Raw genomic sequence first — 27,125 nt, forward strand, 5'->3', positions numbered from 1 at the left:
TTAAAATAAATATTTACTGGTATTTTTTTATTTATGTACTGACCATTTTTTTTTAATGTTTTTGGGAGGTCAACATGGTATTAAGGTGATGGTTATTGGTACTATTTCAGCTATTGGTACTCTTCCCCTAGTTGAATTTCATTTTTGCCGAATTCGTATTCGGACCTTATGACTGACTAACATACATACATACACACTAGCGAGTACTCACCTTCCTAAGGAAGAAGAGTAAATAATATGATTGGTTCATTTTGCATAAAGTATTTCGAATTAGAAAAAATAAATATCGAAAGCAATATTCTAGGGTATCATTCTATGGGCTTCGTCATGTACTCGTAAGTTGATCCTTGAAAAGAGATTTTGCTGACTGTCAAATCCATAAAGGAGAGAAGTGGTCTAAGGATCGAATCTCTCCTACTGCCCTATCTTTTAAATAATAATAAGCATACCTTTTTCAACTGGAACAGTTCTGCAAAGGCACGCTAAATTTTAAAGTGCAGGATCGACGAACACACGCTAACGTATTTCTAAAATCGCCCCGCCTTTACAGAAAGTCTAAATAGCATCTTGGAAATGTCAGTTTTTCCTTAAAACAATTTGATTGTTTCAGAACACCAAATTGTAGGTCGAAGTTAAACCGGCAATTTTTTTCAAACAAAGAAAACAATTGGATTTCTTTTTGCGAAAATTAAATCAAACGGTGTTTGTGACCTGCAGATCTGACAGCGTTATTTATTTAGGGTTTGGGAGCTTGCACCTTCAATCGAGGTCAGTGGTCACCTGGTTAGGTTTAGACACAAATGGGGGCTGTGATTTCCAGGCTATGGTTCATGCTTTTCCCCTCAAAGGAATATAAAATCGTGGTGGTGGGGCTAGACAACGCGGGGAAAACGACGACTCTGTATAAGCTGCACCTCGGGGAAGTGGTGGTTACACATCCTACTGTGGGGAGTAACGTTGAAGAACTCGTGTATAAAAATATAAGGTTTGAGGTGAGTCACGCACAAACCCTTTGTCTATGTTTAGAATTAAATTAAAACTCTAATATTAGGCGTGCATAAAGATATAATCAAGTTAGGGTTTACTGGAAAATAAAATTTAGGGCTTTATGTTTTATTCGTTAAGTCCTTTTTGCGCGATAACCTTGACCATATATACCATCGTTGTGTGTCTCAGTTTTAATTTGTAAATTCCTCTTTGCGGGATAATTTTTGCCTTATTTGTTATGATGGAGGGTCCTGCACCTGTTATTTCCCTGGTTACTTTATGGGCTATTTTTGGTCAACCGTTTTTTTAATGGCAAAATTCTATAAAAAATATATTTGCTCTCCAGCAACTTTTTGAAAAACTATCCTCAATATATTCGTGTAGAATGCACATAAAATTTGTCAAAATCGCCAAATATGGGTGTGTAGGTACTAAATTAGATCGTTGTCTTATAATTCGTCTGCAACATGTATAATTCCCTATTTTATACTTGGAAAAGAATTTTCATCACTTGAAATTTTCTTTCTTGCACACAGGTATACACCATAGATAAGAGATGGTAAATTTTTTCAATAATTAGTATTTACATGTCTCCTGGCTATTTGACCCAGGGAATTTGGTATGATATCACCCATGATCTATCACTCACCCCATGGACACAATTGACTTAGGTGTTGATTGGGTAGGTTGATTAGATATTATTGTGTTTACAGTCCAATGCAGCATCTAATGGAAATTGCAAGCTTTTTTGGGGTCAAGGATTTGGTTCTCATATCGTGGTTTGCAGGAAATTATGTATCTTGTTCATTTCTAGTGTAATTGGGTGTTTTCACATTTATCTATTAGTATATTTTCTTTGGAGGATAGCCTTTGACTTAGGTGCCATTTCCGTGTGTCATTTCTTCGGCAATGTCACCAGGACTTGTACTTGGTCTTGTCCTTGGGGCGGTGATACTTGACCTAATTTTAACATTGAACATTTTAAAAACCCATCAAATACATGACTCTGCTACAGAATACCAGATGATTACCTTTAAGGTCATATTGTTCAACACCCTATCTTCTGCAGACTGCATTAAGTAGGTGAGTTCATTTGGTATTACTGGGGAGTACAGTTTAATGCAATGTTTGATTGAATTTTGGTGCATTTCTGTATCAATGGTTTGGTGTTTTTCTGCTGTTTGTTTCATGCTATAACTGAAAGATGACTTAAGATGAAATTGAAAAATGTGTAGGAATTAAGGTTGTTGTCAAGTCTACATTGTTTGTTACTTATAGACTGTAAGTGTAACCATCATTTCTAGCTTTAATACATCTTTGAACTATAAACTTGAGTGATTTGTTTTTGTATGATGTTAGGTTTGTTTTGATCAATAAAAGAGGGATATTATTTGAGATCCCTCACCCTTAAGCAAAAGATAAACATTCAACATGCATCCTGTCTTCCGATCGGCCATAGCTTAACTATATAGCTTGGACACATGTGCTAACCAATGCATATCGAGATTACTAAATTGAGAGGAGGACCAAGAGCCTTACTACACAAAAAATCCATACACAAGGTGGATGAAAACTGTTTCTTTTAGAACTCCAGCTGAGACATACCAGCAGCATAAACAGCTAAAGCTTTTCTGGAACTGAAGATGCATCATCTCTATCAGCAGCCCCATCATCAGCCTGTCTTGCTCAACTTCTACTCGCATAGCCATGGCATTGGTTACCTGCATTTTGCCTGTGACCATTATGTTACCTCGAGCTTCCCAGTACCTCCATTAGGGTCAACAGGAGGTTACAACCGACAGAAGTAGAGAAGAGCTCAAAAATTTCATTTCTTTCATTTGATCATGTTTCCTCTCACTTCCAACATGTCGGCAATCTGCCTTGCAAAGCTGCAACAGTAACTACTCAGAAACTGGTCCTGAAGTCCTCCTTGCATACCTAGAATGCACACCTTCACAAACATCATCAGATGAACCGTACATAGCTGTTGGACTAGGAGTCTAGGAGCAACAGGTTGAGGAAGAGGAGTCAGGGAGGGAAAAGGATTAGGAGTTGGTAGAAGACCAGTTTTTCTCCACTGCAAAAAGTGTTGAGAGCACCCAGATCCCTGATCACAATCTTCCTGCTGTTAATGAACTCCAGAAATTAAAAGTAATGGTCCTTAAATGCTTCAAAGCTTTGCTTAAGGACAATCAACTGATGGCTGAAGAAGTAGGAAGAGAGGCTCTTTCTCTAGGTTGAGGGTCATCAATTTACCCTAGTCCACTAATGACTTCTCTGCAAAGCCCTATCCAGTAGAAGATCCTTTGTCCGTTAACTCCCACAAAAGCTTCAACTTGGCTGAGTGAGGGAGATAGATACCCTGTATGACATAATTTGGATGCTGCATACAAATCATCCAATTTTCAACCTCTACAGTTAAGTTCCTGATGAAAGCATCAACCACTGGTGAATTTATCTTTTGATCTTACACCTGCCCTCATATTCATCAAGGCCCAATGCATCTGAAATAGACCCAAGTCAATACCTTTGGTGACTGCAAAACCACTTTCGTCCAACAAGATGAAATCTTTTCACCAAATGGGGTCTTGTACTACAATAGAAACTATCAAGCCATTTCCAACGAGCAGTGTAGGGTACTGGAATGACAACACTACACAGAGAAGGGGGGGAAAATCTTGGAGGAAGATGATATGCTTTTATAAATTCTTTCTTTGCAGAGATTTCCCTTGTTGAGTGGCAAAGAGATTGCTTGGCTTAATACTTGGCTGCACCAGCTATCATATTCTTATTTGGTTGACAAAAATCACTTCAAAGTATTTAAACAAAAATATTTTGGGGGCCTGTCTTTCCCTTTAGGGAGGGAGCAGACTTTTTCAAAGTCTGACAACCCTGACATCATTTGCCTTAGAGCTCGCATTTGAGGAAAAGGTGTCTTGGTCCATCATGAAGTTGGCCAAAATGTTCGCAGCTCTATCAAGCTCAGAATATTCATGATCATCTCCTTTTCTTCAAGTATTAAGCTATTCAATTTATCATGTGGATAGATACATACTCATTGCAGAAACAACCAGTTGGGAGTCTCCTTCATTTTCCAGAATCAGAAGTTCAAGAGCTAGCCACAAACCTTCCACTAAGGCCCAGGCCTCTGCTTTGTTGTTTCTCACACGATGAGCAACAAAAGTTGATGACTGACATTCCCTATGCATCTCGAGTGATTCATTCATTCGTAGACCCCATCAAAACTCAGCTTCCATCGGGGCTGAGATGGGGGGCACCACCTTACAAGTTACCCTCTTCCTATCAATATTGACTAATCTTGATTCTTTAATGGGAATTTGGATGATGATAGTTAAAATCGAATAATTCTTTTAATTAAAACTTTTTTTTATAGGTGCAGCTTTCATCTAAATCAATGTTAAATTTTTCCTTCGATTGCAAAAATTAGAAAATTAATATTTCTGTAACGACTGACATTGCATATTGTGCAGATGAATATCTGTAATATAATGTTTTTGCAGAATGCACTACTGTGTTGGATGACATGATAAATTTAGATGAAAATATAGCAGTAGTGTTGAAGTCTGTTACTATAGATATCACAATTCAGCAGAATGATTTGGGAAGAAAATTCATAAGGAACTTGAAAGTTAAAAGATGAGGGAAGTGTGCCTTGATTGTTAAGGATTCTGTAGCAAGAATATGCCACATGCTGCACCAGATGTTTTTGTTAGCAAGTTATACTTGGTTACTATAGGCCTGAGTAGCTTGTACTATGCAGCAATACCCATGCAGCCAGTTGCAGGTGTACTGAACGTGTTTTGTATGGTGACATTGGTTAGGAAGTTGGCAACAGAATTTGCTCATCTTTGTACATGGTTAAAGCAGACTGCAGAAAGACTGGTAAAAGAGAGTATGTCCTGTCTGGTATTGTGTGAATTAATCAGTTCTTTACAGTTTGCTGCCTTTGGTATTTTCTGATTAGAGTCATCAAGCTTTAGAGTACTTTGGTAATAGCACATTTCATCTTATATGCCCGATATCAATGTCAATTCAGTTTCAACGTCCTTCTTGGTTGCTTCATCAATGCTTGAAGCATAGGTTTTTATGTGGATCTCTCAATGACCTTTGATGATGGCTCTAATGTCAACACGAGGCATGTTATTTTTGAGTTTGTGTCAAAATCAAGCTCGAGAAAAAGGACTCAGTGGAGATTATGTACGAAGGGGGCATTAATTAACCACCTGTATTTTATTTTTCCAGATCTGGGTAGTGGACATAATCCCCACCTGTAAATTGTTCACACCATGCTGTTAATGTGATTGTATTGTCTCATCAATATTTCCCCAAATCCTGTTCTATAACTAATACTCAAAATGTGTTTGAAGATGGAGTGGTTCCTCTCAAGCCATAGGCTCTAAAGGACGAAGAAAGAATAGTAAATTAGACTTTGGCTAGAATTTCTCACATCAGATTAGTTTAAGAATTTCTTAGAAGATGCTAAAGATGGGGTGCTTGCTCAACAGATCTGAGAGAAAAAATCTTTGAGAAGAATGAGGGCAATATATAAACAGGCACTTTACTGTTTCTGTCTTGTCATTATGATTGGGAGGACCTTGAAAACCTTGTATTTTGAGGTCTTCATTGCTTCAAAATGTATCTTGGTAGATCAACAAAAGGATTTCAGAGATTTCAGGACAAATTATATGAACTCAAATCTGCCTGAATGTCTTTTCCGTCCATGGTTGATGATGTCATTGAATTGTAAGCCTTGATTACTAAAGGAAAGCAGAGACTTCAGACAATTTCTGTAAATACATTGCCCCAAATCTGGCTGAATATGCCTGTTTAGTCCATGGTGGAAGATGTCACCGAATATTTAGCCTTGAAAACTGTTGTTGCATAAAAATTAGTAAAGGTTGCTGAGCTTTTATGTTAGAACGTTGAAGCTTGGTTAAAGCTAAACTTCAAGAGGAATTAAATAGATTACTGTCCTTTAATAACACTTAAACAGAAAGAAAGGGGATATACACATTAACTCATAACACTTTTCTCTTTTAATATATTTATCAATCATTAGTACATTCTTCATTACAATGACTGATTCAATAATCGGATAATGTATTCAACAATATACGAGCGTATATATAGAGATTACAAGACGACGTTCTAAATTAAGAACAAGTCGTTTAAAGTGAACTACTAAAAAGCTAAACGCTAAATAAAGCTTAAAAGCTAATTAACTAAAAAGAAAAAGCTAAATGCTAAATAAAGCTTAAAAGCTAATTAACTAAAAAGCTAAATGACTATTAAACAAGGAACTAAATATAGGTGACTAAAATATAATTAAATATTCTATTACCCTCCCTTAATGGTCATTCTATCTACTAACTACCCTACAGAAGACATTGCAGGTCTTTTGATCACAAATGAAAAGAACACTCTGCTGCAGTGGAGACCCTCCCTGGATCTGAAAAGTGTTAATGACCAAGAATACCAGAATCCATCCAACCTAACGTTGGGTAACCAAACTGAAAACTAAAACCATGATTTTGAGGAAAATCGGCAAACCCTTTTGCAGAAGAGTATCAACTCCAAAATTGACTGCAAGATGCCACGGTTGCAGATGTTCGCCCTGGCAGGTGCGACCCAAACTAATTGCAACAAAGCACAATTTTGAGGAAAAAACTGTCAAACCCTGAAATAGGAACCCTCGAAAAGAGAAATTACGATTTTGAGGAGAAAATCGAAAAACCAAGAAATCTGAGGTTACAAATCATCGTTTTTGTGGAAAAAAAGGGTAAAACCCAAATAACTAAAATCTTACGCGAATATCCCGGATTACAGATGAGATAATTTTAAGGGGAAAATTATAAACCTTGCGAACAATTTTTGAGGAAAAATCGTGAAAACCCTCCCATGATTTTTTGTGGAAAAAATCAGAAAACTGACAGACAATTTTTCAGGAAAAAATCGTGAAAACCCTGGGACCTGTAAGACGAGGTCTGGCCTAAATCAATCTGATCAAGGCAACGATATTCAGATATCGTGAACATGCACTGTTTCCAGGTGTTGTGGTAGCTGTTGAACTTCTGACTGTGTTCCAACATGATGTTGGTCAAAGATGCCATCACAAAAATGGAGGTTGAACGAGGTCAACCTAGTGAAAGCATGAGACAAAAGAATCTGATTCAAAAATCAGAATAGAGAAGCAGCTGCACAAAAAATCTGAAACCCTGGAGGAGAATTCTGGAGCGAATTCCAAAGCACAAATTTCGAGGTTTGGAAGAATCCCATAAATTAAAATTTTCTGCAAACTTAAAATCTGAATTTTTTCCTGAAAATAATTAGAAAAAAATAATAACTTGCAGAAAATAAAAAAATTACCTCTGATTTTTTTTTGTAAAAAAAAAAAGAAAAATATTAACGATTTTTTCCAAAAAAAATGCAAAAAAAAAATAGGGCAGAAACCCTAGGGCGGATGTACAGAATAAACAGTGCCCATAGAATTAGCAGAAATTGTGAATTGTTTTTAAATTCCAAGGCAAATTTGCTGGCACAAAATTTGAGGCACGGAAAACGAGGCAACAAGAAAAATCTGAGATCAACCCATAAAAGATCTCGAAAAACCCACCAAGAATCTAAAATCAGAATACAGATCCGATGGCTCAAAAATTGAGGCATGGAAAACGATGCACGTAGAAAAATCTGACGACGACCCAGTTGAGGTCTCGAAAAATCCATCAAGAATGTGCAACCAGAATAAAATTTTGACTTGAACTGAAGGGTCAAAACCCTAGTCGAAAATTGCAGAAACCCTAGGAAAATTTTCAATCTGCAAAAAAAATCTCCAGGTTGCAGGCCCGAAAATCTCCAGAACGCTAAAAAAAAACATGAACTACTGCCCAGCACAAAGAAATTCGCCCACGAACCAGAAACCCTCAAAACCCTAAAAAAAGCCTTCAAAAAAGCAAAATCGTTTTTTTTTTTTTTAAAATTAAAAAAAATCTGGAAAATATTCCAGAAAGAAGGCCATGATTTTTTATTAAAAAATTCGCCAAATTTTAAAAAATCCCATCGACCCACTCTGATAGCATGAAAAATAAATTGAATGAATGATTCAATAATCAGATAATGTATTCAACAATATACGAGCGTATATATAGAGATTACAAGACGACGTTCTAAATTAAGAACAAGTTGTTTAAAGTGAACTACTAAAAAGCTAAACGCTAAATAAAGCTTAAAAGCTAATTAACTAAAAAGAAAAATCTAAATGCTAAATAAAAGCTTAAAAGCTAATTAACTAAAAAGCTAAATAACTATTAAACAAGGAACTAAATATAGGTGACTAAAATATAATTAAATATTCTAATACATATGCCATGTCATGCCTAGTAGTACTGCACTGGAAACTGTCATCGGTAGGTTTCTGTTTCCGTGCTACTTGTTGATTATTCTCTGTAACTTCTGATCCTTCATGGCTACGTCTGTTCCTTGCAACTTGATGAAGAACCCTGCTAACAATTGTTGAAGAAACTGAACCTCTTCAGCCCCAACAATGCTGATCTTTAATATCTGAAGCTGCAGTTTTTATGAATTGAATTGAAGAAAGTTCCAAAGTGAAACTTTTTTGCTTCTCAGTCAAATCTTGAGGTCATGTGAGAGGGCCTTTCTGTTTATCTTCTCAGTTCATTGATTTCCAGAAACTTGAGTTTGGAAACTTGGACTATTTCACAGCTGTAGTCATACTATTCCAAATTGGAGAGATGTTATGGGCAAATCCATTAAGGGAATGAGGTCAAACACATTGGGCAATTTAACATTTGGGCCTAGATATAGTTTGGATGTTGTATTCCCGTCACAGGTTAACTCCTAGTATATAATGATCTTGTGCAACTAAACTGAATTGACATTGAGAGATGGTTAAGATTTCTCATGCAGTTTTCTCATTCATTTGTGATCAATTGGCACTACATTGATCGCTATTTCTCCAAAGTTTCTCTTTCCCTTGTTCTTCTTGCTCCTTGTCCAAATTTGTTTTCTCACCATTGGAATGCATTGACTTTTACAAGTTGGGGAATAGTATTCAAGTTATGCTATTTTATAATTTTATCAAATTTTTACGGTTTTTTAACTTTTCCTCCCATTTAAAAAAATGATTAGGATTCATCTTTTAAATTTGATTAATTTATTAAGGTTAATTTTAATTTTGAAGTTTAATTTATGAAAATTTTAGATTATTATTCTTTATTATTAATCTTTCAATTATCTTTTATTAAGTTTTATTATTGTTTATTATCTTTCAATTATCTTTTATTAAGTTTTATTGACATACATGTCATGCACTTCTAGGTCCGCCTTGATAAAGCATGTCACAAGGGAACATGGCAAGGGAACCCCAAAGTCCACCTAGGGAAGTATGGAAGGGGAACCTCAAAGTTTGCCCTTGTCGAAGGCAAGCACAATTTAAAATTTCGCCTTGATAAAGCATGGTACAAGGAACATAAAGTCCGCCTAAGTGACAATGTCCAACATTTCTTCAAGTCTGCCCTTCCTAAGGAAAACATTCACATGTCAAAGAACCTTCAAAATCCGCCCTTGGCATATATCTCTTCAAGTCCGCCCATGCAAAGTTGGAAGAAGGTTGTGGAAGTCCGCCAAGGCTAAGAAAGAATGTCCAAGGCAATGTAGGGTCCGCCTAGGCAAAATTGAAGTTGGCGTAACATGTATAAAGTTTGCCTAGGAAGTCTTCCAAGCTGGCAATAATGTGTTGATGACATGGCAAATTAAAAGTTACTTGACAAAGAGAAGGATGACAAAGTTGAGAAGTTGGCAATAAAGCAATGACATGGCATGGGGTCCGCTTGAAGTTTGAAGTGGAAATATTACATGGCAATAAAATAAATAAAGATATTTCCCAAGTTCGCCTTCTAGAAGCAAGTAACATGTTTGAGAAACTTTCTAAATTTGCAAGGATTGAATGGATTTCTTCCAGAACAAAGTAAAGAGTTTGAATTTTCAAGAGGAAAGCAATAAAACAATAAAATAAATAAAGCTTTCCCTCTAAAACTCACATTCTAGATGCTCTTTAAGTTCGCACTCTATGAGAAGGCAAAGAGATAAAAGAAAGCAGATAAAGCTTTTTATGATTTGCATGATAGAAGCTTCTAAGATTTGCCAAAATTGAGGAAAGACTGAAGCAAATAAAGCATATTGACATGTCCTTTGAAGACCAATAAGAATTCTTCTAAGTTCGAATTCCTTAAGGATAGAGTAAAACAATAAAACTTTCCCAAAATTAAAAGCTTCTAGAAACCACCTAAGAAGCTATAAGACAAGGTTTTAATTCTTTATTTGCCAAGCAAAGAGTTCGAACTTCTCAAGGATGGAATAAAGCACAAAGTTTTTAGAAATCGTCTATCATCTATAAAACCTGGTTGTGCTTCATTGAAACTTCTTTATTGCCAAGAAAGGTTCGTATGCTATGAGAAGAGCATAAGCTTATATCTAAAATTCGCTAAGGATGATCAAAACAAGCAGCTCCAAGCATGGAAGAACTTGATTTTAGACAGAATCTGCCATGAAGATAAGAAGCAAAGAATTCCAAGGGTTTTGAAGAAGCAATTGAGAAGTTCGACACACCAAAAATCCTCCAAATTCACCATTGACAGCAGATTAAAGGTTTGCTGATATGACAATAGAGCATCTTCCTCTTGTCATATTCTGAATCTCCAAAATTCACCATGGAAAGGAGAGATTATTCAAATCTGCACATGTTTTGACAGTCTCCTAAATGATCTTCCAAGCAAATACAAACCTGTCCAAGGCATGTAAACTCCTCCAGGAAGAAGGGATTCAAGCATAAAATCGGTCTTACAAAGCATGGAACATTTTCATCCAAGTCCGCCTAGGGTTGAGCAATAAAGCATCACACAAAGTATCAAGTAAACCTAGACAAAAGACATGGTAGAAAGCAAGACAAACTGTCTGATCATCACTGAAATTCACCATGAACAGCAAGCACAATGATAAGATAACTTCCAAACACACATGCCCATTATGACAAGAAGACATATGACTGTCCAAAATCTTTCCAAACTCATCAAGACATGGGGAATGATGTCCAGATCCTACTAAAATCCGATCTGCAGTCAATAAAGATGGCATACGATTAATCAAACTCCTACCTAGGGTTTTAAAGGATAACATATTGAAAGTTTTCTTATAAAGCATGGAGATCCACCAAAGGATGATTGTCCAGAAAACCTTCCAAAATCTGATCATAGACATGAATTGAACAAAACAAACAAGATTCAAGTTAGCCTAAGGGAAAAGAAAGTTAAAGAAAGATGATTATCCAGTTGACGTGAAGCATGCCACGGCATAAGAAGTACAAATTGAAACAAATTCCTTCCAAAAAACTCAAACCCTAAGGCATGAAGAAAATGTCCAAACCCTTGCATGATTGATCAAACCCTTGACACAAATTGATTCATCTAGGCATAAGTCGAATATGTGAAGATACCTAGCTAGAGACCTAAAATTTGATCCATTAAATGTGAAGACAATTAATTTGCCATACCAAGAAGACAAAATTCTGATCAACAAATTCACATGAAATCAGACCAGCATTTTGGAAAATAAATTTGTCACATGAAATGAATTTTTTTTAAAATTATTTTTCCAAAATTAATTTTTTTTAACACTTACAGAATTTTCAAAATCCAAGATTTCTAGAAAGTGCTAGAAGGTTCTTTGATGAGAAATTTTTTTTGAGAGGAAAATAAAACTTTCCATTTTGGAAAGACTCAAACAAAATAAATCTTCTAAAGAATCTTAAACTCTATATATTCTCAACTAATTCACTCCCACAACTCATTATTCAAGTTGAGAATTCAGAGAACAACTGAAAAGAAGTTTTCTCTCAAGTTTGTGAATTTTTGATTTTCAAGAAGTAAAAATCTTCTAAGTATTAGAGGTCAAAAAATTAAGTATTTTCTCTATCAGAGGTAAATTTCAGTCATAAAGAGGATTCAAAAACTCAATCTGACTAAATTTCCTTCTCTTTCTGTTATATTTTCCTCAATTTTATCAATTTCTTGGCCAAACCCTTCACTTTCAATCCGCTTTTTCACAAAAACTTAACCATTTATCAAGGCTGAAAGTGAAATTTTAGGAAAAAGGATTAGAAATCAGAATTAAAATCTGAAAATAATATTAAGTTTTCATGTGTTTTGCAAGAAACATCATTCAAGAAGCATCAATGAAGTTTGCTAGCAAAGGGAAGCAGATGGAATCTAAGATCATGTCTAAATGGAAGAATGTCACAGATACTGACCTTGGACATGTTGACTTGGAAGAGTTCAAAAAGAGAATCTATGGTCTTGATGGACACCTACCAACACCCATAGCCTGTCGGATGATGAGGAATGGTATCGTCTAGGCAGCAATGTTTCCTCTCGCCAAGCAATGTGCTGAGCTAATGGTTGAATGTGCTAGGCACTACAATGCACAATCAAGAGAAATCGTTGCACCTGATGGCAGGGTTTTAGCCAACCTTTCAGAGCTGTCCATCCAAGAAACATTTGGAATTCCAAAATATAATAAGACCACCTACAAGACAAAAGAGGATACTAAGAAGATTTATGATGCTTTGAGCTCTGTGCAGCCAATGTAAACAAATCATGGTTGGAGAAGAGACCCCAAGGGAAAGTACCTAAGGTCCTGCTGCGCCCTTACTTAAAGGAGGATTGTGACATTATCTTGCTGCCGAATAGACTAATGGGCAGCCCTAAGGGTACACCATTCGAAACATGGATGTATTACTTCATGGACGAGATCACCTCAGGAGTCAGGATGTTTAATTGGTCTTACATAATCAGCAATAACCTTCATGAGCAATTGATAAATTTGGAGAAGACAAAATCATTCTACATGAGTTCTTACATAGTCTACCTGCTAGCTGCAACCTATAGATATTCTGGACTAATTTGTAGAGGCATAGTGGGCAATGGAGAAAATGAATCCCGGTCCTTTGATTGCTACCCGCAGCTACAACTTAAGAAGAAGAGCTATCAAGCACATGATGCATTCCTAATGTATATTAGAAGGACGTTGCAAGGAGGAACTCACCAAAGATTGTCTCTTGAAGCTAAAAGTTTGATCACCCGGTATGGATCCTGGTTTATCTAGTTTCCAAAGTTCACATACATAAGAGTCCAAGGCTTTGAAGAACGTTCTTATAAACTGCCAATGTACCCAACTAACAGGATACTCCCGCTTGAAGTTCTTAGGCAGCTAGAGACATATCAAAACTTCAAAAGAATAAGGCAAAAGACAACTATATCCTTCCCATTCATCATTGGAAACATAGAAGAATCTTGTTCGACAACACAAGCAGCTGAAAGTACTAGGCTAGAGATGCAGTGGTATCCTTTCACATTCTATCAGTCTCAAACAAATTATAATCCTCATAACAACATTAGATCGACAAATGGAGAAAAGATACAAACACAGGGTAGAAATAGAAGATTTTTGGGCCAATGCAGTAGATGAGTTTGATATTAGGAAAAGGATGTGTTCTAGGTTGCCAGTAAGGCTGATCAGGATGACTGGACCTTTCATTGTGCCAGATCAGTTGGAAGATAACGAAGAGCATACTCAACTCGGTTTTGATGAGCATGCACCCCTTCCTCCTATCAAGTGGTCAGAGCTAGAGGATGCAGACTTAACCACCCTAATGTGGCCAGTCATGAAATATTCCAGGTGGTGGGTCGAACAATAGTGTCACAAATTGAAGTGGAGAAATATAGCCTTGACCTATGATCTAATGGGAGAAGCAGAAGGATACCCCTCAAATGAAGAAGCAACTCAGAGTGTTAGTGCTAAAAGAAAGGGGAAAGCAGCTGTGAATGAAGAGCCTGCTCAGAAGAAGCAAAGGGTGGAACCATCTCGTTCTGCCACATCTAAGAATGAAAGATATATATTAACTATTGACGAGTCATTGGCAAAAATAGACATTCCTTCTTCAATTCATGAGGAGAATGTAGAATCAGTCCACGAGGAAAATGAACAGCCACCATCTCCTACCTGCATAGAAATTCTAGAATCAGAAAACGAAATGGAAGGAGGAGAATTCCAAGAAGGGATGATTTCTGCCCTTCGAGGTATTGGACGTGAAAAGGACAATTAGGAGATGGAAGGCATTGAGCAGCCCACCATTCCTGATTGGTTGAAAGAAAGATTGAAACTAAAGACACCAAAAATAGAGGATATGGAAGAGGATGACATGACAAATTTCCTGGCCAGACTAGAAAAGGTTGCAGTGAAGAAACCAGCCAAAAGATTTTCCACCATCCAAAGGGATGAGACAGACAACCGTACAGTGCAGATAGCTGTGCCTAAGGTGAACAAAGCAAAGGGAGACATCACTCCTCATGAGTATGAAATTTATATCTTTGACTTGGGACCAAGCACAAAGACCCAAGTAAAAGAGGACTTAGACAATTCAGTTGTTTCCATGAAGGCAAAGCTGGATAAAGAGACACAAAAGAAGAATGAGCATAAGAGAAAAGTTGAGGGCTTAAAAGAATATATTCAGCATTTGACTACTAAGCCTCTTGATCAAGCCAATCTAGAGGCTCTCCCACTTTTGGATTCACAGTAGGTAGTCAAAATTTCCGAGGAAGATGCAGTAACAATCAGAGAAACTAGAGATTGGATGGAAAGTATAAGAGAAGAAGCAGCCAAGTTTATAGAAGGAATATCATCAGCATATGAACAAACTTCTTCTTTGCTTTCCAGGATCGCGAACACGATAGAAATGTGGGTTGACTTCTAGGATGTCCAGGATAGAATCATTCCACGCCTTAGAGAACTGATAGGAATCTCATCTCAAGAGTTGGTTGATCAAAATGTAATTGAAGCAGGGGCTGCCTATGACTTCGTCAGTTGGCACTGGACGCTGGTTGCACAGAATGAGGTCTTGGAAAAGGTGAAAGTTGATGTTGATAGAATAGAAGGACATATAAGGGCAATTTAGGACAAGATCTTCCTTGTAGTTACAAAGATGCTTGGGAAGGAGACTTTCCGGGAAAGTGATATGCAATTAGAGAATTTGAAGGTCAAAGTTCAAGACATCTTCTTTGCCATCACAGAACCAGTCTTGAAAAGTAAATTGGCTAAGGCATCGAACCTCCTGTCCATCAAAGATGCCTTTCAGAAGCAAGAATTAGAGTGGGAGATCTCTTTTGCTCTAAGTGCAGATGACTTGGAAGGATTAGAGTTCAGGATCAACATGTTGCCACATGTCACCATGGAGGAAGTGGACCAAATTGTCTCCAAATTCATTGAATGTCAGAAGAAAGGGGTGCAATCCTAAAAAATAGCATCTTGTGACACTTATCCCATTTGCAATTGATCTTGTATCTTGTTTTAGGAAACTTTATCTAGGGTTAGGTTGTCTTAATCTTGATCTTTGATCTTAGATTGATCTCGACCTTTCATCCTGTTTTCAAAACTCTATATAAACCCACTCTCCCATTTCATTATTTTGGAGAGATTTATGAAATTGTTGCGTAGAGCTATTTGAGTAATAAAAAGTTCGTTATCAGCATTGTTTTGAAGTCTTTTTATTGCTAAATGGTTGCATAATCCCTTCAACACTTAGATTAAATTAGCTAAGTAATTTGCTTTGAAGTTGCTAGATGAATGAAGGATTGATAGTTTAGATTGGTGAAATTTTGCTTATACTTTTGTTGGATGGATGATTTTCATTCGATGTGTAAAGTTAGCCTAAGCTTTTAAATGCAGATGCTTAACTTCTAGTTTGAGTAATATTGTTCAATTGTCGGTATTATTCATGAAAGTGAAAATCTTAAGCACAACCCTAGAAGATTGCACCCGAGAATCCTTAAACCCTCATCCTTTTTATCTTTTTTTTGAAGTCCTAAACCGAAAAATCCAAAACATAGAGCATAAATTGTTAAATCCACCTAAGTTCAATTGAATGATAACAACTGATAAGCGTAAGTCCCCCTTGAGATTTTCAGCATACACTACCCAAGAAGCTATCCCACTAAAGTTGCTTGTTCGCACATACCTTGGAGTCGCCTTGTGGTCTTTCTCGCACTCTGGGCACAAGTAGTGATTTTGTTCAGGAGAGGATAGAGTATCCTTGGATATTTTATTCTAAGTGTTCGGTATATGATAAAACGTACACCAACAGGACGAAAACTTTTAACTTCTCATATCAAGTTATTGGACGAAAACTCATAATTTGACCAGCAATTAAAGGACAATCATTCAAGGAAATAGCTGCAAATTAGGAGAAAATATAGGAGAAATTCTATTTAAGATTATTACTAGAATTATTTAAATATTACAATCAAGCTCATGATTTTATTTAATTTATTTTTATAAAAATATAAAGACAATTATCATTTTAGAAATTGAAATATTATCTTAAGGCAAAAATAAGCAATGTTCTAAAAAGGGATATTAAAATTGAACTTTCAAACCTGCAACTGTCTTCTCATTAAATCAGAAAAGAAATACACTGCAACGAAATGAAATTTTAGTGAAGGGACTTTTTCAGTATCATAATTAAAATTAGAATATGTGCCCTTTGAATAGATAGGTGTATTTAGAATCTAAGAGGTGTCAAGTAAATCCAAGTTAAGCTTACAACTTGCTGGAGCGATACCCATTTTGACTGATTAATCATTTATTCTTATTAATCAAGCAACCTCGTCTAACAATTAATACCTTCCAATCAAAGTAGTTGAGTCTACGTGACATCCACAATTCACTCAATTCTCAAATAGTTAACTAGGTTTTAATCTTAAAGAAGACTCCCTGCATAACTGGGTGTTATGCTCCTACATAACTGTGTCCTCTCCATGCTGATCCCTTAGCTGCACAGAAAACAAGGTGAACTTTGGCATCACTGGTGTGCCATGCAGATGTTGCTCTTGACAGCTGTGCCATCATTGTGAGAATTCTAGCGAGCAACTCAATGTAGAAACTCTAATGAGGTGTCCTGAAGAAAACCATGCTGCTGCTGCTCTTTGTCAAAACCAGAAAACAAGCTGCAAGATCCTGCAAAATGGCAAGTCTACTAACATTGCAAGTGGATGCCAAACACAATGGGGGAGCTAGAACTGTTTGCACTCACAAAAATCTGGAGGGTGCATATGCCTTATGCTGGCTGTTGTCTGCCTATTGTAAAGATGCCACACATGGGGCAGATTATCCATTGCAATCAAATGATGTGGCCTTTGCTCAAGGGAGGATCCCCAGAGACTGGGCAAATTGCTTCCAAATTTAGTGGCCAAAGTTAATACTAAACTCCCTCCCAGGGAGGGGAACACAAATTTGGCACATACTTAACTTAATGTGAGCTGATTGATGCTTGCATTAGTAAAATACTAAAATGATCTTGTTTCCTTTTTGCACTCCTTAAATCAATGAAGATAACTTTAACCTCAAAGAACAACCATATGGTACACACATTGCTTAATGGGAAGAAGAATCCACAGAAATAATGGTAGGGGGGATTTCCCATTCCTCTGAATTGTGACTAATATTGGTGGAGAAGAGGAGTTGCTGGATGCCCACATTAGCCAAAACATTCACCACCTTATTGCACTAACTACATCAAAGCACAAGTAGGGATATCAATCACAATTATTGATAATACAAACTTCCTTGACGTAAAGAACCATAAGAAATTATTCTTGCCTGTAGAGACCTTTGACTTATTATAAACTTATAATATTAAATAAGACAAAAATGGTAGGCAGGATGCTCCAAGTAGCTCAAAATCTGAAGGTCCAAACTAGCCCATGACAACCTGTATGTCGAGATAGATGCCAATCATGTCTATTTAACTGTGCAGTGATTACAGAAAAGAACAACAGCAACAGCGCAATTGCAGGGAATGAATGCAAGGATATCTTCATTGCCCTTGACCAACCCCCTGCTTGGCTTCAACCTGCTTTTCCTTAATGAGAATCACAATTTTAGAATCCACAAAACCTCCAGAAAAAACCTTGAAAACTCTTTTCTCCCAATTTGTCAAAGCCACAATGTTGGTGTGTAATTTTCTCAGAAACAATGCATTGGCTTGCAACCAAAGGTGCAGTCCCCAAAATCATCACTTTATCTTCAGAAACATTTAGATTTGCCAAGCTTTTTGAAATTGAATAGTTTGGGAGTATAAGGGACAGAAGCAGGAACACTATTATGTTCAACAGACTCCCCAAAATTCTTATCTTTGATGTCAAATATATTCAATTGCCTCATTTATTTTAGCATTTATGTAATTGTTTCATGACATATGCTATTGTAGTTGACCTCTGTGCTTTTGTAACAAACGATCCAACTATCCCACCATTGAGCAGTGTCTCTTGTTTCTAATTAAAGATAACTAGTTACTCCATTATTAGCTAATCTATCTGCTACAGCATTTGACTTTCTGAAGCAATGATAAAATGTAAAATTAATGTTGCAGTCATCTCCTTTGCTTCTTTAAGGCCTACTTTAGTCTTCCAATTCTAGACCCCTCTTGGCTTCATGTCATTTATAAAGAATCGAGTCTACTTCCTAATCCAATCTTTGAATTCCAAGACCAACTATTGGCTTCTATTGTCATGTTCCCTTTTTCCATAATCTATGTCATAGTCCAAACACCCATTTTCTATCTCCAATGCGTCAAATTTTCGTATGTTCTTGCCCTTCATTCCCTATGCATTTGCTTAAGATCAATGGCATTTCTAAGTATGAAGGCATGTTTAGTTTTCTAAGTCTATGTAAGGTGTTTGAGTTGTGGAATCTCCCTTCTTGTCATTACTTTCCCCCCCAAGTCCGCTTTCTTTTCTATCCTTGTTAGAGTATCAAATTTCTTCGTCTAGGTGTACCTTTCATACATCCCTCACTCTTCTTTTCTTTGTCAGAGTTTTGGACTTGATGTTGCTAGAATGCCTCCTACTCAAACTTGCTTTGCGATTAGTGGTATGTGTGACAAGCTATCTATGATCCTCAAACTTTGAAACTCTCACCTATTTGCATTTTTCATTTACCCACCTCCTAGCATGATTGGGCTGCCGTTAATGCTTTGGTGGATGACAAATCTTCCAGATTGTTTTTCATGGGCATAAAAGTATCATTTAATAAATGAGAATTTGGGTTCATGTGGACACACAATTGTGTAAACGAAGGGGACAACAAGGGCTGCCATTAATGAGGTAGTTAAGGTTCCAAACCCAAAGAGAATTGCTAAGGATTGTTGTAGTTTGTAGGGGACATATTTCTATGCCTCTCAAGCCCATTTTTGCAGACAAGGAGATAATTTTAGGTGTGATTCAAGGAGAAACGATGCTCAATTAGTATGGGTTGTCTTGACACATTTCAGTCTTGAGTTGGTGGCCATGGTTGGGATTTGATGCCCTTTCTTGGCGTACAATGGACCAAAAGGGAAAACAAAAGGATTAGTATGAAATATTCCAAAACCCTAATCCAAAGTTGTTCTTAACCATAGCATTTGAGAATATAGATTTAAGGAAAAAAATCCTCAAATTCATTGGAGGTCAAATGATGAAAACCTTGAAGATCTCACGTGCTAAAGGATGAAAACTTTGTTGGCCGAAGAAGCAATTCTCATCTATAGGTTGCTCTTGAGTGTTAATGGTGGTCAATATTGGTGATATTGAATCAGCATGACACTTACAGTTGTTGCAGGAGAATAGACTAGTGAAATTGGAGCGCTCGTGGTGGTATGCTACATCTTCATATTGTTTATGCGATATGAAGTAAGCTATTATAGATCCCGTTGTGACATTTTCACACATTGCCCCATTGCAATGGGGACCCCCACTTTTTCGCTTTTTAGGAAGGTTTTTGCTTAGGTTGTCTTTGCTTGGCAATAGTTGCCTAGTTTTAGTATTTGCTAGTGAGGGGGAAATGTCGTCAAGGGATGCAAAAGTTGTCAAATTGCAAGAAGGCTGTCCTAAATGTTAAGTTGTCTTATTGAGTCGGTTTTCCCTCATAGAAATCAAATTTCCACTTTGCCTTAGAAATTTTGAGCAAAAATGATAAAATTATTGAAATTATTGAAATTATTGCAAATCGATGTGATTTTTGTGAAAGTCGAGATGGAGTAGGATTTTCCACTCTTGGGGACTGTTGTGACGTATTCACACATCGCCCCATTGCAAATGGGGACCCCTACTTTTTTGCTTTCTGGGGTTTGTTTCTAGGTCTTTTAGGGTTTTGTCTATTAACCTTTGCATGCTGAGTGTTGCCAAAGGGATTACTAAGATAGCAGGCTCTATTTTAGCTAAAGGTGAGTTAGTGGATGCTCCGGGTTAGGGTCATCTTTGAAAGTCTTGCTTAGGACAAAGTTTTGCTCTTGTTGCTAATTGTGTCTTGTTTGAGTTTGAGGAGGTCAATGAAGCTTGGTGAGTGAATATCATCTTTGAAGGTTTGAGTTAAGTCAAATTGGTGAGTGATGAAGTCTGGAATGTCATCCTGATCTTGAAATTTGACTAAGTCTGGAAAATTGAAGAATCCTCCAAAAACTAGATTTTGCATTATAACTCCTGGAGGTCCGAAACCACTCTCAAACATCATGACAATATATATGGAATACTTCTTTCATATACTTAAATGTTATATTCCGTATATGAATCTTGATGGAGAGACCAAAATGTCAAATTTCGCTCCTAACCCTTCCAAAGGGTCCAAAGCGAATTTCCATTTCGCTCCTCACCCTTCCAAAGGGTCTAGAGCAAATTCCTCTATAGGACATTCTACTTTGATCCAAACTTGGAACTAACTCATTCCCAGGCCTTATTGAGGGCAAAACACTTATTTGGAGTGAAGAATATGAAAATGAAGTCAGGATTTGAGCATAAGGAGGAATTTCGCTCTTGACCCCTCCAAAGGGTCCAGAGTGAAATTCGTATGAGACCCTTTTTTCTTCACAAAACCTTGAAGTGAATGCTAACTTGGACTGGAGGATGATCAGGAGAGGCCTAATAAGTTATATCCAAGCCAAAGAAGGGAGGAAAAAGGTGAAAATGAGCCTAAAATGTAAATTTCGCTCCTGACCCTTCCAAAGGGTTCAGAGCGAAATTCATATTTCCTCTATTTTGCTCTTTAACTTGACCAAGTTTGGAACTTCTAAGGCATAGTTTGGAGGACTTGGATGCATATTGCCTTGGAGAGGAGGTTTGAGGCGATGAAATGATGGAAATCAACCTGGAAGGAGAATTTCGCTCCTAACCCTTCCAAAGGGTCCAGAGCGAAATCCTCCATTTGACCTTCTTTTTTGCCTTAAGCCCTGGGTTGGCCTTGTCTGAAGCTAGTTTGATGGTGGATTGCCTTGATTAGGGTGGAAGGAAGTTGAATTGATCATATTTGAGGAAGAATTGGATGAATGAAGTGGAAAATTAACCAAGAATGAGGATTTCGCTCTTGACCCTTCCAAAGGGTCTAGAGCGAAAATCCCCATAGCTCTCATTTCCTTCCTAGTTTTGGCCAAGTGTTGGTTTCTAAGGCATGTTGGAAGGTGGATTGATATGTTCTTGCCTTGAGAAGTGGTTGAAAGCATTGAAAGATGAAGGTTTTGCCTAAAGGATGAATTTCGCTCCTAACCCATCCAAAGGGTCCAGAGCGAAATTCTTTATAAACCTCATTTGCTCCCTTGCTTAGGCTACAAACCTTGTTCCTTGGGTAAAGAGTGATGTATTTTTACCTTCCAGAGAAGATTGGAGTTGAAAAGATGAAATATCGAGCCTAGACTGTGAATTTCACTCCTGACCCTTCCAAAGGGTCCAGAGCGAAATTCCCCAAAACCTCTTTTTTCTCTCAAATTTATGCCAAGACAAGTGTGGGGCAGGGTGAACTAGGATTGGAGATGTGCTTGGGCATGACTTTGAGTTGCTAGTAATCAACAAATGTGAAGGAATTGAGCAAGAACAAGGATTTCGCTCTTGACCCTTCCAAAGGGTCCAGAGCGAAATTCCTAAAATCCACCTTAAATCCACCTTTTCCTTTCATTTTTGTGTCAAGCTAGGTGTGGATCAAGGTAGATTGAGCTTGGAAGGACCCCTAGGCATGCCTCGGAATGGATTGTGGCCTCCAATGACCAAGATTTTGAGCTAGGACAAGGATTTCACTCCTGACCCTTCCAAAGGGTCCAGGGCAAAATCCTAAATAGGTCTTGTCCCTGGCCATGATTTTTAGCTAAATTCTCCTTTCTAGCCATTTTGAGGGTCAAGCAAGTGTTGCATGTATGGGAGAGGGATCCAAAGATGAGAGTCCAAGTATAGAAAGTGAAAAGGATAGACCTTGGTGAAGGAAAACAAGCAAGTCAAGAATTTTGCTCCTGACCCTTCCAAAGGGTCCAGAGGGAAATTCTCAATTTCACCTAATTTTCTCATGATGAAGGTCAAGTTGTGGATTCCTAGGCTTTGGTGAAGAGAAGGATAGCGTATGCTTGCTTTGGAAGGCATTTTGGAGTAGAGACCTGATAGAAGTTGTCCTAAAATGCAAATTTTGCTCTTGACCCTTCCAAAGGGTCCAGAGCGAAATCCTTAAAAAAACTCCATTTTGCTCCAATTTTGCATCAAACTTGGTGTTGGTTGAGATTGAGGGCATCCTTAGACATGTATCTGAGCAAGTATGGTCACAAAGTGAGAAGAATTTGAGCCAAGAATGCAAATTTCGCTCCTGACCCTTCCAAAGGGTCCAAAGTGAAATTCCTAAGTGGTCTAATATTTTGCCTAGGTCCTTGAGCAAAACCTTTTCCTTGGCAATTTTGGAGGTGAATGACTTGATCTTGGTGAAGTAATGTTGAAAATGAGGTCTGATTGAGCTAAAATGAAAATTTCGCTCCTAACCCTTCCAAAGGGTCCAGAGCGAAATTTTTATAGGGCTTGTCCCTGGAGAGGATATTGAGGGAAATTCCATTTTGATGTCTTCTCATTAATGATTTAAGGTGGAAAATGCTACGTTGAAATGAATATGTCATATGTGCTTAATCATCCTTTGGTTTATTTCGCAGATAAAAGAAGATCAAGCCTGGACCTGGACGACCTATTCCAGTCCATCCTCATCAAGGACATTCCAAAAGCACAAAGATGGACTCAAGGTGTTTTGAAACGTTGGAAACTACAGGTATTCAAGAAAGTTGCCAAAACCTTCACTTCGCCACACTAAGGAACCACATGATGACAAAGAAAGGCTTTGCCAGCACTTGAGGGCGAGATATGCTACTGGAGAAGGAAGACTTGACAATAAGGAAGCCTCATCAAGCAAAGGAAGTACATCATTTCAGAGACAGAGAAGGATCAACCAAGTCACAAACGTTAGACAAGGTGGCATCCTAGTCATCATTCCTTCGGTCGGATTGGTCCACCTCAGCATGACTAGATTCAATGTACCTAATTTATCGGAGGCAGCACAAACTTCGGTGTACCTACCCCTGCTTCCTATTGGTCCTCGCTCCTGGAATGTAATTTTCTCATTGGCTAAGGAAGTTTGTTGTAACAAATCCTAATTAGGGTTTCTATCTTGTAATCCTAGCCATTGGTTCTAAGTCAATCAGAGCTGCCTGTTTGTAAAGGGTTCTCTATATAAAGCCTTGGCTCCTCATTTGTAAAGGTTAATAGTTAATAGTTAGCTAATAGTGAATAGTCAGAGAGTAGGAAATAGTTAGAATAGAGTAGAAAGAGAAGGCAAAGATTGTTGCCAAGATATTGTTGCAAAAGACTTGTAAACTTCATTGAAGGAATGGTGAATTCTATGGGTCGATTCAACAATTTGCACGGTCTCTATACTTCTCAAGTTTAATTTCATGTTATTAGATGAATGGAAGAAATCTGTATGATCAATGGTGAAATTTGTATATCCATACTACTAGCGGTTTGTTGATTGCAAACTTGCCTTGTGTAGTCAATTGGAATCATTCAGCTTAAGCTTAACTTCAATTATCGCTTCTTCATTGATATGCATCAACCTGACAGTCTCCATGCTTGTAGCGGTGATCTAAACATCATGAAGCTTTCCTCAGAAGATCGCACTAATCTTGTGGAGATGATCCTAGGATGTCAAAGCAAGACTTAGTTAGAATTTCATCAAAGGTCATTCATTGCTCTTACGTTCTTAGTGTTAGAAATAGATCCCGTTCCAACCCTTATCCTTTTTCCTTTTTTCAAAATCAAGGTCGGTGAAATTCCACGTTCCAGTAATATCCAAAGCAAATCAGACGTTCAGGTCGTCGAAAGTAAGTCCCCTTGTGATTCTAGCAAAATCACATCGTACCGCAAAGAGCTTATCCACATGTAGAGAACCTACATATTAGAACCTTGGAGTTACTCTGACTGATCCTTCGGCAAGATCTTCAGCAGTCGGGAAGCTTTGTTCAAGAGAGGATAAGATACCTTGGTATTTTATTCTGTGTTTGCATGTGCATGAAAAACACATCAACAGGGACTCAAAACAATGCAAAACAAATTTAAAAGTCCTTAAAGTCATGATGGAGATCATTTTTACACAATGCAGAAGAGTTAAAATCTACTAGTCTTGATAGAATGTGATTTTCCACTTCACAAATGAATGAACAAAGTCAAGTTTGAGCAATGGAAGTCATGAAAATCTGCTTTGTCTCGATGGGAGACGTTTTTCCACTGAGAAAATAAGGTAAAATCAATCAGTCCCGATGGTGGTCATTTTTCCCCTCCATTTTGAGCACCAATTTACCTATTATGAGTTTGGGACATGTTTGGAATGTTTAGTCCCAATGAGGGTCGTTTTTTCACTTGGAAAGAAAGTTTACAAGGCAAAAAATACATTAGTCCTGATGACCCATGTTTTTCCACTCTCGGGACTTAGTTAATAAAGCAAATGAAGGTTTTATTGTGGAAAGTCCCGATGACCTTGGAATTTCCACTCAGGACACAACAATGGAAAGTAGGAGTCTTGATGGAGTTTGGTTTTCCCCTCCTGGCCTTATAGATTAACTTACCCATATGAAATTAGGACAAGTGAATGAAATAAAGAGGAGTTCTGATTAAGTTCAAATTTCCACATGAGCTGAAAATGTGCAAGTCTGATCAGATTTCATCAGGACAACCCAGTCCCTATACTAGTCGATTTCCCACTTGCATATAAAGTAAATTTTCAAAGGGAAATTTTAAGATAAATCTGAAGGAGAAATGTGTCCACATGAATAACAATTCTCCACCGTTGCATTTGGTGGAAGAAAACAAAGGAAAAATCAAATTTAAACCAAGTCCTTATGCAGGTTGAATTTCCACTTAGAGGTGATTTGCAATGACATTTATCCCACATTCCCTGTGAAGTGGAAAATGAAGGAGCAAAACTGAATAAGAACAGATGAAACAAACATCAAATCATGAAATATAATGCAAGTCGACTGAAAGTGTAAGGGTGCGAAATAAAAAGTTGAGAGGCAAGTCGGCTGGAAATGGAGAAGAAACACCACCTTTGGAGAGACAACTCATTGACATATAAATAGAAGAAGATAAAACATGACCAGCACCCCAACTCAAATGCGATTCAAGGCAGAGATAATTACCTGCAGAGGATCAGCGGATTTAGGAAAGAAATCAGAACTCCAAATCGTACAGAAGGTTGATCAAAGATCAAAGCCTTCATCTCCTTGCTAAGCGAAGGCCAGATGAGGTTGGATTGAAAGTGAATTTTCAGCTGAGAACATCCAGATTTGGAACAATTACTATCTACGATTTGGTCATGATCTCAAACTAGCATCATCATTTCCGGACTTAGATACTCATTTCCAGATTTAGGGGGACTTTAAAGCTTGTTTGATATAGTGTCGATGTTGTTTTCATTTATATTTTCATGCTTCTTGATTCCTAATGTTTCCTTTTCAGGTTCAATGCAAGGATGAAAGGTGAAAGGAGGACTTAACCTCATAGAGTAATCAAGGTGTTCAAGCAGATCCAAGGAAGGAATTCATCAAGCCAAGGGAGTCCCATGATGAGGACGGTTGTGACACATCAGATCTGGAGCGAAGGGGGTATCCAAGACCCCATTCTCATCATCAACTTAAAGCTCATTCACATCAAATTTATGGGGCAGACCTGGGGCACATCGTTTGACAGACAGATATGATTTCTATCAGATTTTTGAGGCGAATCATATGCAGAACTAGAAGAGCTTGAGAATCTGATTTCAAAATCCGATTGAACAAATTGGTGGATTGGACCTTAGGGAATGGTTTTCTGACACTAAGTGGTGCATTTCCAGACAATGTATCATTCCTGGACTTGGAAGGTTCAATGCAAGCAGGGAAACATGATGATCAAGGCTTGAGGTGAAAGAGGATTCAACTTGCAGGGATACCAATGGCTCAACATTTCAAAGCAACAAATGACGAAGGGTCAGCTCCAAGATGACAAGCAAATGAAATGCAAGAATGAAGAAACTCAAATGATGCTATGAAATGCAAGAATGAAGAAACTCAAATGATCAAGGCTTGAGGTGAAAGAGGATGCAACTTGCAGGGATACCAATGGCTCAACATTTCAAAGCAACAAATGACGAAGGATCAGCTCCAAGATGACAAGCAAATGAAATGCAAGAATGAAGAAAATCAAGGTTCAAATTCAAGAAAAGATAAAGGTATGATTTGGAGAAAAGACTTTATAGGCATATTGCTAGGACAACATCACAAATGTGAATGAGGAAGATCAACATTTCAAGGATTGGAAGACGATTTCAAGACAAGGATTTCCAAAAGCACAGATGAGGACTAGCTCAAACATGAAGAAAACTTCACCATGATGGTGAACAAATGAAGGAAAGACAAATCGAAGACATGAGCACAAGGGATTCCACAACATGAAGTAGGAACTCCACCAAGGAATCCAAGTCTAGGACAAGGAATTGTAAGAACAAACTTCATTGGGACATTCATGAATATCAAGACACCCAAGGAATGATTGCAAGGGAATGAGTAAGATCCCTCAGCAAAGAAAACAATGCAAGGACAACATCGCAATGGCAGCATGGAAGGTCTCAACTTCGTGTATGAATCAAGATGGTAAAGGACTTCAAGGTGAAAGATCCAATGGAACAAAGATCAC

At 37.6% G+C, this 27,125-nt stretch overlaps 1 protein-coding gene across 4 annotated transcripts in view; it reads left to right on the plus strand.

Annotated features, from left to right (window-relative positions):
- Positions 1-336: 336 nt before the first annotated feature.
- The window catches only part of LOC131033962 (uncharacterized), a 48,501-nt gene continuing 21,712 nt past the window's right edge, over positions 337-27,125 (plus strand). Inside the window, exons 1-2 of one of the 4 annotated variants that reach the window (XM_057965285.2) lie at positions 358-621; positions 718-992. In XM_057965285.2, coding sequence (XP_057821268.1) covers positions 801-992 — 192 coding nt within the window. In that variant the 5' untranslated portion in view covers positions 358-621; positions 718-800. Of the gene's footprint in view, positions 993-27,125 lie in introns of all 4 variants that reach the window. The other 3 variants (XM_057965286.2, XM_057965287.2, XM_057965283.2) reach the window with 3 other exon arrangements.

The sequence above is a fragment of the Cryptomeria japonica genome, chromosome 7 (assembly GCF_030272615.1).
Source record: "Cryptomeria japonica chromosome 7, Sugi_1.0, whole genome shotgun sequence".
NCBI lineage: Eukaryota > Viridiplantae > Streptophyta > Pinopsida > Cupressales > Cupressaceae > Cryptomeria > Cryptomeria japonica.